Below are 15,173 nucleotides of genomic sequence, written 5' to 3' on the forward strand. Positions count from 1 at the left end.
GCCATAGATTTACATTAGAAAAGGTTGAATACATTGGGCACGCTGTCAATCCAGGATGACTTCTGCAGTGTTCAAAACAACGAAAATTCAGAACTGCGAAATCTCAGACTTCAGTTAGTTCAAGACAACTGGGAAAATGAGCTCCAACTGGGAAAATACGTTTTGAACAGTCATCCAGCTCAGAATTCCAAGTCGTGAACCTGGGCCTATTTCTAGAGCTCAGACCTGAAGATCACTGACGTCATGATTTGACCTTGTTTTTCATAGTTCCCAGTTGTCTTGAAAGCACCATAAATCTTGAGAATGCCAGACTTTGAAGACAAAGTTTGTGCACAAAGGACCGCCACACCACCTCCTATTCAAGTGAGCACAGCACAACAAGGTGAGTCCAAAAAGGTATTGTATTCTGCTGCATAAATTATGTAATATGCCAGGGAGATATATATACTGTAGCTAAGAAAGTAATACTAAGTGTATGTTGTGTAGTAAGCTGTTAGTAGCCCATGTGCCTCACCCTAATCATTTGATCCCTTTCCCCCTCTTAACTTAGCCTACTGTTCTGACTTGGTGGTGCACATGTAGTCTATAGCCTGTTTCAGAGAAATGTAATCATTGAGAGCGTTTATTATCTGCTTACATGACCCCGTTAATTATCCTATGGTTCTGACTTGCTGTAGATGGAGAATACTGTAAGAACGGCCCATGTTTTGGATTCTTTCGCTGTACATTTCAAAAGTGCTAAACAAATAGTTATATTGCCTACGTCCATCCTAGCACGCTCATTAATGTCTTAATTGAAATTAATTATTACATTTTCAGGTCTCTCCAGAGATGTTCGATTGGGTTCAAGTCTGGGCTCTGGCTGGGCCACTCAAGTATATTCAAAGACTTGTCCCAAAGCCTCTCCTGTGTTGTCTTGGCTATGTGCTTAGGGTCGATGTCCCGTTGGAAGGTGAACCTTCGCCCCAGTCTGAGGTCCTGAGCGCTCTGGTGCAGGTTTTCATCAAGGATCTCTCTGTACTTTGCTCCATTCATCTTTCCCTCGATCCTATCTAGTCTCCCAGTCCATGTCACTGAAAAACATTCCCACAGCATGATGCTGCCTCTATCATGCTTCACCGTAGTGATGGTGCCAGGTTTCCTCCAGACGTGACGCTTGGCATTCAGGCCAAAGAGTTCATTTTTGGTTTCATCAGACCAGAGAATGTTGTTTCTCATGGTCTGAGAGTATTTAGGTGCCTTTTGGCAAACTCCAAGCGGGCAGTCATGTGCCTTTTACTGAGGTGTGGCTTCTGTTTGGCCACTCTAGCATAAGGCCTGATAGGTGGAGTGCTGCAGAGATGGGTGTCCTTCTGGAAAGCTCTTCCATCTCCTCAGAAGAACTCCGGAGCTCTGTCAGAGTGACCATCGGGTTCCTGGTCACCTCCCCGACTAAGGCCCTTGTCCTCCGATTCCTCAGTTTGGCCGGCGGCCAGCTCTAGGAAGAGTCTTGGTGGTTCCAAACTTCTTCCATTTAAGAATGATGGAGGCCACTGTGTTCTTGCGGACCTTTAATGTTGTAGACATTTCTTTGGTACACTACCCCCAATCACAATCCTGTCTCGGAGCTCTGCAACCAATTCCTTCGACCTCATGACTTGGTTTTTGCTCTGACATGCACTGTCAAGTGTGGGACCTTATATAGACAGGTGTGTGTCTTTCCAAATCATGTCCAATCAATTGAACTTACCACAGGTGAACTGCAATTAAGTTGTATTGAAAAAAAGGTGCTATCTAGAACCTAAAAAGGTTATTTTGGCTGTCCCCATAGGATAACCCTTTGAAGAACAATATTTGGTTCCATGTAGAACCCTTTTGGGTTCTATGTAGAACCTTTCCATGGAGGGTTCTATCTGGAACCAAAAAACTAGTTCTCCTATGGGGACAGCTGAAGAACCTTTTTGAAACCCTTTTTTTCTAAGAGTGTAGGAAAAAACATAGACACAGATGTACTGCCAGTTCCTTAAAATGTTGGCTCTATATGTAATAGCAATGAACACTTAGGAGTGACAGACAGAGTGAGACAGACAGCATGACACAGTGTCAAAGAGTGACAACAGAAGAGCACAAGGAGAAGCACAGACAGATAGAGACAGAGTGACTGCAGAGAAGATGCAGAGACAGACTACACTACAGGGAGGCAACAGAGGCACAGTTATAGTTGTGAGTTGTATCTCCAGCTGTGTTTTTACCTGTTGTATTTGTCTTAAAACAGGAGCTGGTCAAAAATAAGTGGTTAAAAAAAGAGGAGGACTATGTTTCACCGGTCCCTGGTACAGTAAAAGTTGATAAACGCTGTACTATAGTGTACTGCCTATGTTATGTGTCAGTAGCCTTACTACCTGTGTGTTTAAGTAGCGTGGAGTTGGGGTTTTGGTTGAATCAATGGCAATGTGAAACCAATACAATGTAACATATTATCAAACTCTGATTTGAATTATAGCTCAGAACTATGTGTGACAATGCCCTTAGAAATGTCTGGACCGATTTCTGGTCCCAGTCCATCCCTGTCTGCTTTCATTTTGGCCTGCATGTAAGAAAGCCCTTGAAATAAACTGAACAAAATATAAACGCAATGCAACAATTTCAAAGATTTTACTGTGTTACAGTTCATATGAGGAAATCTGTCAATTTAAGTAAATCAATTAGGCCTTAATCTATGGATTTCACATGACTGGGAATACAGATGTACAGATGTATCCTGGGCCTCAGGATCTCATTGCGGTATTTTTGTGCATTCAAATTGCCATCGATAAAATGCAATTGTGTTCGTTGTCTGTAGCTTATGCCTTCCCATACCATAACCCCACCGCCACCATGGGACACTCTGTTCACAACTTTGACATCAGCAAACCGCTCGTCCACACAACACCATACATGTGGTCTGCAGTTGTGAGGCTGGTTGGATGTACTGCCAAATTCTCTAAAACAAAATTGAAGACAGTTTATGGTAGAGAATTAAATTATCTGGCAACAGCTCTGGTGGACATTCCTACAGTCAGCATACCAATTTGCACGCTCCCTCAAAATTTGAGACATCTGTGGCATTGTTTTGTGTGACGAAACTGCACATTTAAGCGTGGTCTTTTATTGTCCCCCGCACAAGGTGCACCTGTGTAATGATCATGCGGTTTAATCAGCTTCTTGATATGCCACACCTGTCAGATGGATGGATAATCTTGGCAAAGGAGAAATGTTCACTAACAAGGACGTAAATAAATTTGTGCACAACATTTGAGAGAAATAAGCTTTTTGTGCGAATGGAACATTTATGACATCTTTTATTTCAGCTCATGAAACATGGGACCAACACTTTACATGTTCAATTTATATTTTTGTTCAATTTATATTTTTGGACACTAGAGGTCCTTCGTTGACCAAGAATTGAATTCAAAACTTCAGAAAGTGTTTAATTCTCAGCACGCTGTGGAATCTCAGAAAAGTCTTCTCTTGTTTGCATGTAGGCTACCAGAATACGTTAAACCCCTAAATCAAATCCTGTTTTAACACTTGGACAGATGACTTGTTGACTTACGGTTCAGCTCAATATAATGATTTGTATTAATTAAGAACCACTTCCTTTTCTTCCAGGAGTGGCCAAATACATCATGCATCTAAAGTATTCTCACATCAAACCAAATATGGCAACATATATTTAGGACACTATTTTCTGCAGCATAAAGAGATCTCTCCAGGCAAAATCTTTACGAAATATAAAATCGGTAACACTTTATATGAAGGGGGAATATAGTACATAACACCTTTATGATACCAGTCATACCACTTTTATGAGTGTTGCAGTATCATTCGTAACAACCATCACAACCCATTTATTCAACATCATTCATATTTTTTTATTTTTTAAGTTCCCTTGAATTAAATTGTATTCATCCTTTGTACAACAAAAATGTGGAAATTTACTGTCACAGTACCCAACCTCCTGACACATTATCAACTCAACAGGCTGGGAGAAGCACAGGGTAGGCCTTATAGCATAACCCTTGTAGTAGTGTAGGTGTTAAATGCCTTGCTCAAGGCCACAAGGGTGGTATGGAATGGCACCAGCCCTGGGTGTAGATCTTTTACATACATTAGCTAGCTGGGCTTGATTGAGCTTGCTTGGCACAATGGATCAATTGATAAGTCCCAAAAGTGCAAACCCCACCCGCCCATCTGGCAATCCAGGCAGGCTCAAGCAAACGCTAAAAGTATTTGAAAGATTTCAAGTACTATTTGAACCAAGGTCTGTCTTGTGGTAGGCAGAAGACCTGAGCTTGAACCCACCTAGTCAGTAACCTAGCAACCATCTCCTGTACCACCATCAACCAGGTTTTTTGTTGTTGTACTTTAATGAAAAGGGACTTTTATTTTAAAAACTTATGAATTATATTGAATAAATGCATGAATGATACTGCAACATTCATAAAGGTATCATGACTGGTTTTATAAAAATGTTGTGAATAACTTATGGATACCCTTCATATAAAGTGTTATCATCAAAGCAACATAACAACACAAACTATGTACGTTTACTACTTCTTCAATGGATGGTAAACATCCGTATGTTGGGGGGGGGAATTAAATATGACACAGAGAATGTTGATTCAATCATGCATTTTTACCTGGTAGGATGAGAGTAGTTGATCCAGTGTTACAGACACTGGTATATAGGTGCATAAGATGTGTGCATAAGATGTGTGCATAAGATCTGCACCCAGAAAAATACTCTCCTGTAGTTAATTTTTGTTTTGCAGTGAGTTGAATGGAAAAACATAACTGGAGATCATTTTTCAAGAAGCTGAAACACAGGGCTGTGTTATCTGATGTCTGTCTTTGAAGGTTATTGCATTCAATATCCTGCATCTCAGCCTGTTGTAGCATATATGGTAGCATGTGCATATTTCCACACGTCATTGGGCATCACATAGACACAGCTGTAATTTGTACGTAAATTATGTTTTGCTTATGCTGCCTCGTGTTGTTAACCTTTAGCAAATCTTGCTGTAATGAGTCTCCTATTTATGAGGGGAGAGGAGAAAAACATAAACATACTTCTATTAAAAGTCCATGCTTTGCCAATTTATTAAAATCACCGCCTACAGTTGATGTCCCGCAAAGTCAAAATATAAAGACTGTACTCAACTATAATTACCTAATGAAGTGTAAAATCAATGTTTTGTTAGGATGTTGTTATCATTGAGCAAGATTGTCAGGGATACTGAGAACTCCAGAGACCTTGGTCATGAAGGACAGGGTTGCATGGTAACAAGGACACCAGTGGCCATCAATGATTTATATACAGTACCAGTCAAAAGTTAGGACATACCTACTCATTCAAGGGTTTTTCTTTATTTGGACTATTTTCTACATTGTAGAATAATAGTGAAGACGTCAAAACTATGAAATAACACATATGGAATCATGTAGTAATCAAAAAAGTATTAAACAAATCAAAATACACTGCTCAAAAAAATAAAGGGAACACTTAAACAACACAATGCAACTCCAAGTCAATCACACTTCTGTGAAATCAAACTGTCCACTTAGGAAGCAACACTGATTGACAATAAATTTCACATGCTGTTGTGCAAATGGAATAGACAAAAGGTGGAAATTATAGGCAATTAGCAAGACACCCCCAAAAAAGGAGTGATTCTGCAGGTGGTGACCACAGACCACTTCTCAGTTCCTATGCTTCCTGGCTGATGTTTTGGTCACTTTTGAATGCTGGCGGTGCTCTCACTCTAGTGGTAGCATGAGACGGAGTCTACAACCCACACAAGTGGCTCAGGTAGTGCAGTTCATCCAGGATGGCACATCAATGCAAGCTGTGGCAAAAAGGTTTGCTGTGTCTGTCAGCGTAGTGTCCAGAGCATGGAGACGCTACCAGGAGACAGGCCAGTACATCAGGAGACGTGGAGGAGGCCGTAGGAGGGCAACAACCCAGCAGCAGGACCGCTACCTCCGCCTTTGTGCAAGGAGGTGCACTGCCAGCGCCCTGCAAAATGACCTCCAGCAGGCCACAAATGTGCATGTGTCTGCTCAAACGGTCAGAAACAGACTCCACGAGGGTGGTATGAGGGCCCGACGTCCACAGGTGGGGGTTGTGCTTACAGCCCAACACCGTGCAGGACTTTTGGCGTTTGCCAGAGAACAACAAGATTGGCAAATTCGCCACTGGCGCCCTGTGCTCTTCACAGATGAAAGCAGGTTCACACTGAGCACATGTGACAGACGTGACAGTGTCTGGAGATGCCGTGGAGAACGTTCTGCTGCCTGCAACATCCTCCAACATGACCGGTTTGGCGATGGGTCAGTCATGGTGTGGGGTGGCATTTCTTTGTGGGGCCGCACAGCCCTCCATGTGCTCGCCAGAGGTAGCCTGACTGCCATTAGGTACCGAGATGAGATCCTCAGACCCCTTGTGAGACCATATGCTGACACATGCACATTTGTGGCCTGCTGGAGGTCATTTTGCAGGGCTCTGGCAGTGCAGCTCCTTGCACAAAGGCGGAGGTAGCGGTCCTGCTGCTGGGTTGTTGCCATCCTACGGCCTCCTCCACGTCTCCTGATGTACTGGCCTGTCTCCTGGTAGCGCCTCCATGCTCTGGACACTACGCTGACAGACACAGCAAACCTTTTTGCCACAGCTTGCATTGATGTGCCATCCTGGATGAACTGCACTACCTGAGCTACTTGTGTGGGTTGTAGACTCCGTCTCATGCTACCACTAGAGTGAGAGCACCGCCAGCATTCAAAAGTGACCAAAACATCAGCCAGGAAGCATAGGAACTGAGAAGTGGTCTGTGGTCACCACCTGCAGAATCACTCCTTTTTTGGGGGTGTCTTGCTAATTGCCTATAATTTCCACCTTTTGTCTATTCCATTTGCACAACAGCATGTGAAATGTATTGTCAATCAGTGTTGCTTCCTAAGTGGACAGTTTGATTTCACAGAAGTGTGATTGACTTGGAGTTACATTGTGTTGTTTAAGTGTTCCCTTTATTTTTTTGAGCAGTGTATATTATTTTAAGTAGCCACCCGTTTGCCTTGATGACCGCTTTGCACACTCTTGACATTCTCTCAACCAGCTTCATGAGGTAGTCACCTGGAATGCATTTCAATTAACAGCTGTCTCTTGTTCAAAGTTAATTTGTGGAATTTCTTTCCTTTTTAATGTTATTTGAGCCAATCAGTTCTGTTGTGACAAGGTAGGGGTGATATACAGAAGATAACCCTATTTGGTAAAAGACCAAGTCCATATTATGGCAAGAACAGCTCAAATAAGCAAAGAGAAACGATAGTCCATCATTACTTTAAGATATGAAGGTCAGTCAATCCGGAACATTTCAAGAACTTTGAAAGTTTCTTCAAGTGCAGTCACAAAAACAAGCGCTATGATGAAACTGGCTCTCATGAAGACCGCCACAGGAAAGGAAGACCCAGAGTTACCTCTGCTGAAGAGGATAAGTTCATTATAGAGTTACCAGCCTCAGAAATTGCAGCCCAAATAAATTATTCACAGAGCTCAAGTAACAGACACATCACAACATCAACTGTTCAGAGGAGACTGCGTGAATCAGGCCTTCATGGTTGAAATGCTGCAAATAAACCACTACTAAAAGACACCAATAATAAGAAGAGACTTGCCTGGGCCAAGAAACACAAGCCATGGACATTAGACCAGTGGTCTGGAGTCCAAATTTGAGATTTTTGATTCCACCGCAGTGTCTTTGTAGGTGAACGGAGGATCTCCGCATGTGTGGTTCCCACCGTGAAGCATGGAGGAGGAGGTGTGATGGTGTGGGTGACACTGTCTGTGATTTTTTAGAATTCAAGACCCACTTAACCAGCATGACTACCACAGCATTCTGCAGCGATACGTCATCCCATCTGGTTTGCGCTTAGTGGGAGTATCATTTATTTTTCAACAGGACAATGACCCAAAACAGGGCTATTTGACCAAGTAGGAGACCAAGAAGGAGAGTGATGGAGTGCTGCATCAGATGACCTGGCCTCCACAATCATCTGACCTCAACCCAATTGAGATGGTTTGGGATGAGTTGACCCGTAGAGTGAAGGAAAAGCAGCCAAGAAGTGCTCAACATATGTGGAAACTCCTTCAAGACTGTTGGAAAATTATTCCAGGTGAAGCTGGTTGAGAGAATGCCAAGAGTGTGCAAAGCTGTCATCAAGGCAAAGAGTGGCTACTTTGAAGAATCTCAAATATAAAATATATTTTGATTTGTTTAACACTATTTTTGGTTACTAGATGAATCTATATGTGTTACTTCATAGTTTTAATGTCTTAACTATTATTCTACAATGTAGAAAATAGTAAAAATAAAGAAAAACTCTTGAATGAGTAAATGTGTCCAAACTTTTGACTGGTACTGTATATACTAGATGACTGTTAGGGTTTGCTGTTTTGAAGCCACTGCGCCTCCATCTTGGCACTCCCCCACTAGTGTAAATAATATTATAGAAATTAACTTATTAATGGCTACATTTGTTTTTGCAACGTTTATTCTATTACAGACACCTTAATGCATACTTTTAAATGATATGCTAAACATACCAATATTTTTTTTTATATATATAAAAATATTTTCCTTAAAGTATAATGTTTTGAAAGTACAAATGTTACTGTCCCCGTGACAACAAAAAATACTTAAATATATGTAATTCTGTCCTTGAAACATTTAATTGAAAAACTGTAGAATTCCATTCATTCCTATGGAGGACCGCTCCGGGCAGTACCAATATGGCTGACCGGTGGCTTCAAAGCCTCTCCATGGCCAAAACATAACATCAGCAATTCAGGGTTTGTATTCATCATTGGTTGCCATGCAAACCTGTCCTTAGACAAAATGTATTGACACAATACTGCTCTCACATTGAGTATGACATGTTCATCCACTCACAAAGCAGTTGGCTTAGTGGAATAACTTTGTTGTTAGACATGCATTTTCTAAAATGATGTGGTCAGATTTGCTGTGAGCTCGTAAAGGTCAGAGACACCCTCGGTGTGAGGACCATAATAAAACATTTCTTGACCTCGTAAGTTAAAGAACAATAAGGTAATTTGTTTAGTTGTTTGAGATTCTAGTTGCCTTCTCCTGCCACTGTGTACTTGCTCAAGGCACTTAACCCCTAAACTCCTCCAGGGGTGCTGCACTGTTGTTGACCCTATGGCTGACCCTGCTCCAACCTTTGTGCGGATGTGTGTATATTGTCTAGCCTTAACAAACATTAAGAGCTAACCCTGACCATTGTACAACCTAATGTGCTCATAATGTACTTGTATATACACATTCCTAGAGGATGATATGTGGGCCAGTTTTCTGTGAGCTCCTGTAAAAATGTGTTCCCTCCAGCAACAAGAGTAGAACTAATGAAATTATAAAACGTTACATTTTTGTAAGATATTCTAAAACTTAAAGCAGGTTTACAATGGCCACACATCATTATACAGACAGTAGATGAGACAGATGTTCAACATCTTGTAGGTAATAAAGTCTTATAGGTTATTCATATAGTCACATACAGGTGGCTGCTCCAAATGAAATTAAATTAGGTTTATAACTAAGTTTTCTGGAGAGAGATGGCATTCTTTTTTCAATGAAAAACAACAGCATATTCTTATGAGGAACAAATATCTCTCATCATAAGTCATTGAGGAGGCAAACTTGAAGATCTACGATGACTTACAGTTTGACCTTAGGGTTGATGAGACGTGTAATTCTTATAGATGTTAGCTAAACCATTCTCTGCCACCTGCAGAGCTGAGGTTAGGTTATCTATGCTAGGCCTTGGCTCTTCTTGTGGGCTGAGTTCTACTCAAGGCTGATGGTATTCACCAGAGGCCCCCTTACCACTCAGTCCACAATCGACACGCCACAGGCCAACATGGCAAGGTGTTTGCATCTCGGCTCCTTCCTTTTCACTAAGATGGTCAATACACCCCGTATCTCAATGGGAGTCAAAACTTGCCTCATTAAAATCTGGACCCCACACAGCCAAGGCAAAGCCATCAGCATCCACTCGGCCATACACTCCGACTCTGAAAATAACAGGTAAGTGATTTGAAATTGCTTATAGGACCATAACATTATCTGCTAAGGTTAGTTTATAGGTCTCTTGAAACCCTATATTTTATCATCTGCTGTACATTTTAATTATGTATTCATACTGTTCTTTCTCTGTTCTTACCCAGAGCCATATTATAGTGAGTACCTCTACAATGGGTGATAATATAATAACTGCTGATAAATGTTAATTCAGTTGGCTGAAGATGAAAATATTTTAATAGGCTTTGATACAATACATCCAGAAAGACCGCTAAATGTTCGACCTTTTCAAACATATTGATTAAGATAAATTATATGTAGTCTTTATCTGGAAAGTCATGGCTTATAACAAGCTCTGATTTTTACAGCTTGTCGGAGGAAAAAGTCATTATACACTTTATTAACCAAGATGGCATCAAAACCACCACTGCTGTTACTGAAGGACAGACCCTGTTGGATGTTGTCATAGACAAAAACTTGGACATAAGTGGTTTTGGTATGTAAACAGGAAAAATAGACAAGTAAAATATGAATATCTTTAGCAAATATGTATTTGTTGCATTTACAGTATAAATGCCATCTACTATCCAGGTGTCTTTAAGGATTTTCACATATGTCCCTTTATTGTCTCGTCTGTTGTTCTTCAGGTGCATGTGAGGGGACATTAGCATGCTCCACCTGTCATCTCATTTTTGACAAGACATTTTATGAGAAGATGGAACCAACGGTGGATGAGGAGATGGATATGCTAGATCTAGCTTACGGGCTTACCAAGACGTGAGTTTCATTTTGAAATGAGAAAGTGTCCTTCGCTGTCCTTCGCTTGTGGAAATGTTATGATTTACATACGCAATCACAGCTCAATCAAAACAGGCACACACAATAAATGTTGATTTAATCCGGTCCAAACAGAAACAAGTGATAGGGCCTCACTGTTGAACTGACATAGACACAACAAAGTGCAGGAAATTTGATAGTTCAGTAAAACAAATCTGGAGTAGTTTATATAAATGCTCTGAAATCATCTGTCTGCCTCTAATCTGCTTCTGATTGACAGGTCCCGTCTTGGTTGCCAGGTGACAGTGCAAAAGTGGATGGATGGTATGACTGTCCAAGTGCCCCAAGAGGTGAGGGATGCTGTGGGATCTAAAGGCAGCCAGTGATCCTTCATGCAACCTGCTACACCTCTCACCTCTCACCTACTGTACCAAGTCTAATCATCATCATAATCAAACATCTCCAGAAACATATCACTCAGGACCACTGACATGTATTACCCTTTGCTCTACCAATCAACTAGCTTCTGTTGGAGAATCGGTTGTAACAATTACACATTACCTGTACATTGCATACAAAATGGCCTGAAGTGGCATGCATTAAGAAGACATTCCTGTAATTATAAATAGTAAGTTATTAAATGTTACAAACATTGCCTGTAGTTCAATGACATGTCACCTAGCATGCTGGCTTTATAAAAGGAAACCATTGGAAATATGGAAGCACATTAAAGTGGACTATCTTTATTCAGCAGTTCTCTGCAAAGTGCCTTCAGAAAGTATTCACACTCCTTGACTTTTTCCTAAATGTGTTGTGTTACAGCCTGAATTTAAAATTGATTCAATTGAGATGTTTTGTCACTGGCCTACATCCAATACCCCAAAATGTCAAAGTGGCATTATGTTTTTTAAATGAAAAACAATTGTACAAATTAATACATTTTTTAAAAAGTTGAATGAGTCAATAAGTATTTAAATTCCTTTGTTATGGCAAGCCTAAATAAGTTCAGAAGTAAACATTTGCTTACCAAGTCACATAATAAGTAGCATGGACTCACTCTGTGTTCAATAATAGTGTTTAACATGATTTTTGAATCCATACCTCATCTTTGTACCCCACACATACAATTATCTGTAAGGTCCCTCAGTCGAGCAGTGAATTTCAAACACAGATTCAACCAAAAAAAACAGGGAGGTTTTTGAATGCCTCGCAAAGAAGGGCACCTATTAGTAGATGGGTAAAAATAAAAAAAGCAGTCATTGAATATCCCTTTGAGTATGGTGAAGTTATTAATTACACTGGTGTATCAATACACCCGGTTGCTACAAAGATACACGCGTCATTCCTGACTCAGTTGCCGGAGAGGATGGAAACTGCTCAGGGATTTCACCATGGTGTCAATTGTGACTTTAAAACAATTACAGAGTTTAATGGCTGTGATAGGAGAAAACTGAGGATGGATGAACAACATTCTAGTTACTCAACAAAACTAACCTAATTGACAAAGAGAAAGGAAGTAAGCTTGTACAGAATAAAAATTATCCAAAATATGCATTCTGTTTGCGACAAGTTCTAAATTAATACTGTAAAAAATGTGGCAAAGCAATTAGGTAAATGCGATATTTCTGTATTTCATCTTCAATAAATGTTCAAAAATTGAAACATGCTTTCACTTTGTCATTATGGTGTATTGTGTGTAGATTGGTGAGAAGTATTATTATTTTTAATTCCTTTTTAATTTAGGCTGTAACACAACAAAATGTGGACTAAGTCAAGGGGAATTAATACTTTTTGAAGGCACTTTCTAAACCACATAAAATTCCCTTTAAGTAAGTAAAACAAATGTGTTTTCATCCAACTACATTGTGTGAAATGTGACCCACTAATCTTTGTGCAAAACAATAAGTTGTTGCAATTAATAACCCTGCATATTTTAAATATGATGTCTAGAAAGTTGGGACTGAGAATGCATGGAAAAACATATGCAGAGAGTTTTGAGGAGAAATGTGATTTATTATAGGTGGTGCAATAAACATAGGCATATACAGGTTTGTAGCAACTGATAATGTAATAACTGCCAATGATGTAATAGCTGCTAATAATGTAATACATTTTGCATTCATAATGTAATAAATTGCCAATAACCTAATAACGTTATATAGCTAAAAAGCTTTTATTACATTATGCATTGATGAATACATTATGGAGTGGGTAAAAGTTTTTTCATTAATAGTGTAATAACTTTTAACCAATGATGTAATAACAACCTTACAAATAAATACTAAATCTATATTCACTCTTTTTCCTGCATATCAAGGGTCATGTGTAATAGCTGACTACACACCAAACCACATTCCTGAGTCGTTATTTGATATTACTAAGGGAATGTAACCAGTGGGCTAATGTTGGAGAGCTCATACTCATGTTTCTCAACAGACATAAACGGGCAGATCGTGGTATTTAAATCCTGACACACTTAGATATTGCAGATAATACAGTCCCAAAATGTTGTCGTATCTACCAGAACATGTAAAATGAAGCTGTGAAAGTAACTTTGTATTAAAACGTTTCTTGTACTGGTTGACCTGAAAAATAAAAATGTGTAACACTTCCATATGTGGCTCATAAGGGGACTGTAAAGGTAAATAAATTAAAGTAGTGGAAAAAAACACAGATTTTGGCCTTGGTCCAATGGGTTATGTGTGAGTGAGTGAGTGAATGAGTAAGTGAGTGAATCAGTCAGCCAGTCAGTCAGTCAGTCTGTGAGTGAATCAGTGAGTTTGTCTGTCTGTCTGACATGAGTCTGGTTCCATCTCCACTCTGTAAGGCAAAGTAGCCTGGTCAATCCTGGGATAAGGAGGAGTGAAACTCCTGTTGAATATTTTTTTGATCATTAGAATTTGGCTAATCACATGACTGCAAGGTTTGTCTTCAAATTGAGGAGTGTTGTTGTTTTTTCTCTCTGAAGACATTGGATGTTTATAAGGTCAGAATGGAAGTGTAATAGTTACACCCTCCCTTTTGTGGCAATGGATGCAAATACAAACTGTTCCTCAAGTGTGTTATTACAGTATTGTATTAAGTTATTACAATATAGATTTTTTTTACACACTTTATAATGTAATAATCGATAATAATGATTACATTAAGTGCAAAAACGTTATTACGTTATGCGTTCTGCATATTTATTAGTTTATTGGCAATTTATTACATTATCAGCATTACAAATGTAAAAATTATGAACCGCTATTACATTATTGGCAGTTATTTCATTATCAGTTGCTACAAGGTCTGAAAAGGCAATTATTTCCCCTCCTGATTGTTACAGTGATATGAAGGTTCACGCCATATTGGATTCTCGTTAACAGTTGCTGTTCTTAGTGTTCTAGGATAAAACATGCATAAAAACAGACAATGATTAAAGTGGTGCAGTATACATGCGTTATAAATAAAGGTTAAAATCCAGGCATGTCACATGATGGCACAAAACACAGGGTCCTAGTTATTACTGTATGTGTTTAAGACTGTTATACAGTGCATTCGGAAAGTACTCAGACCCCTTGACTTTTTCCACATTTTGTGACGTTACAGCTGTATTCTAAAATTGATTAAATCATCCCCCCCCCCCCCCCCAATCTTCACACAATACCCCATAATGACTAAGCAAAAACAGGTTTTTAGAATTCTTTGCAAATGCATAACAGAGAAAAAACTGAAATATCATATTTACATAAGTATTCAGAAGCTTTACTCAGTACTTTGTTGAAGCACCTTTGGCAGCGATTACAGCCTTGAGTCTTCAAGGTGCTACAAGCTTGGCACCACTGTATTTGGGGAGTTTCTCCCATTCTTCTCTGCAGATCCTCTCAAGCTCTGGCAGGTTGGATGGGGAGTGTCGCTGTACAGCTGTTTTCAGGTTACCTCCAGAGATGTTAGATCGGGTTCAAGTCCGGGCCCTGGCTGGGCTACTCAAGGACATTGGCTGGGCGGCCAGCTCTAGGAAGAGTCTTGGTAGTTCCAAACTTATTCCATTTAAGAATGATGGAAGCCACTGTGTTCTTGGAGACCTTCAATGCTGAAGACATTTCTTGGTACCGTTCCCCAGATCTGTGCCTAGACACAATCCTGTTTCGGAGCCCTACGAACAATTCCTTCGACCTCATGTCTAGGTTTTGCTCTGACATGCACGGTCAACTGTTGCACCTTATATAGACAGATGTCTGCCTTTCCAAATCATGTCCAATCAATTAAATTGACCACAGGTACCAAGTTGTAGAAACATCGAGG

The 15,173-nt window shown here is 39.9% G+C and overlaps 1 protein-coding gene across 1 annotated transcript; it reads left to right on the forward strand.

The window, feature by feature from the left end:
• The first annotated feature begins 9,899 nt into the window (after nt 1-9,899).
• On the forward strand, nt 9,900-11,842 carry fdx1b (ferredoxin 1b). The gene is made up of 4 exons (XM_055942730.1): nt 9,900-10,115; nt 10,478-10,605; nt 10,757-10,886; nt 11,167-11,842. The coding sequence occupies exons 1-4, from the start codon at nt 9,949-9,951 to the stop codon at nt 11,270-11,272; spliced, it is 531 nt and encodes a 176-aa protein (XP_055798705.1). The 5' UTR covers nt 9,900-9,948; the 3' UTR covers nt 11,273-11,842.
• Nucleotides 11,843-15,173: the final 3,331 nt, after the last annotated feature.

Source organism: Salvelinus fontinalis, chromosome 13 (genome assembly GCF_029448725.1).
Source record: "Salvelinus fontinalis isolate EN_2023a chromosome 13, ASM2944872v1, whole genome shotgun sequence".
NCBI lineage: Eukaryota > Metazoa > Chordata > Actinopteri > Salmoniformes > Salmonidae > Salvelinus > Salvelinus fontinalis.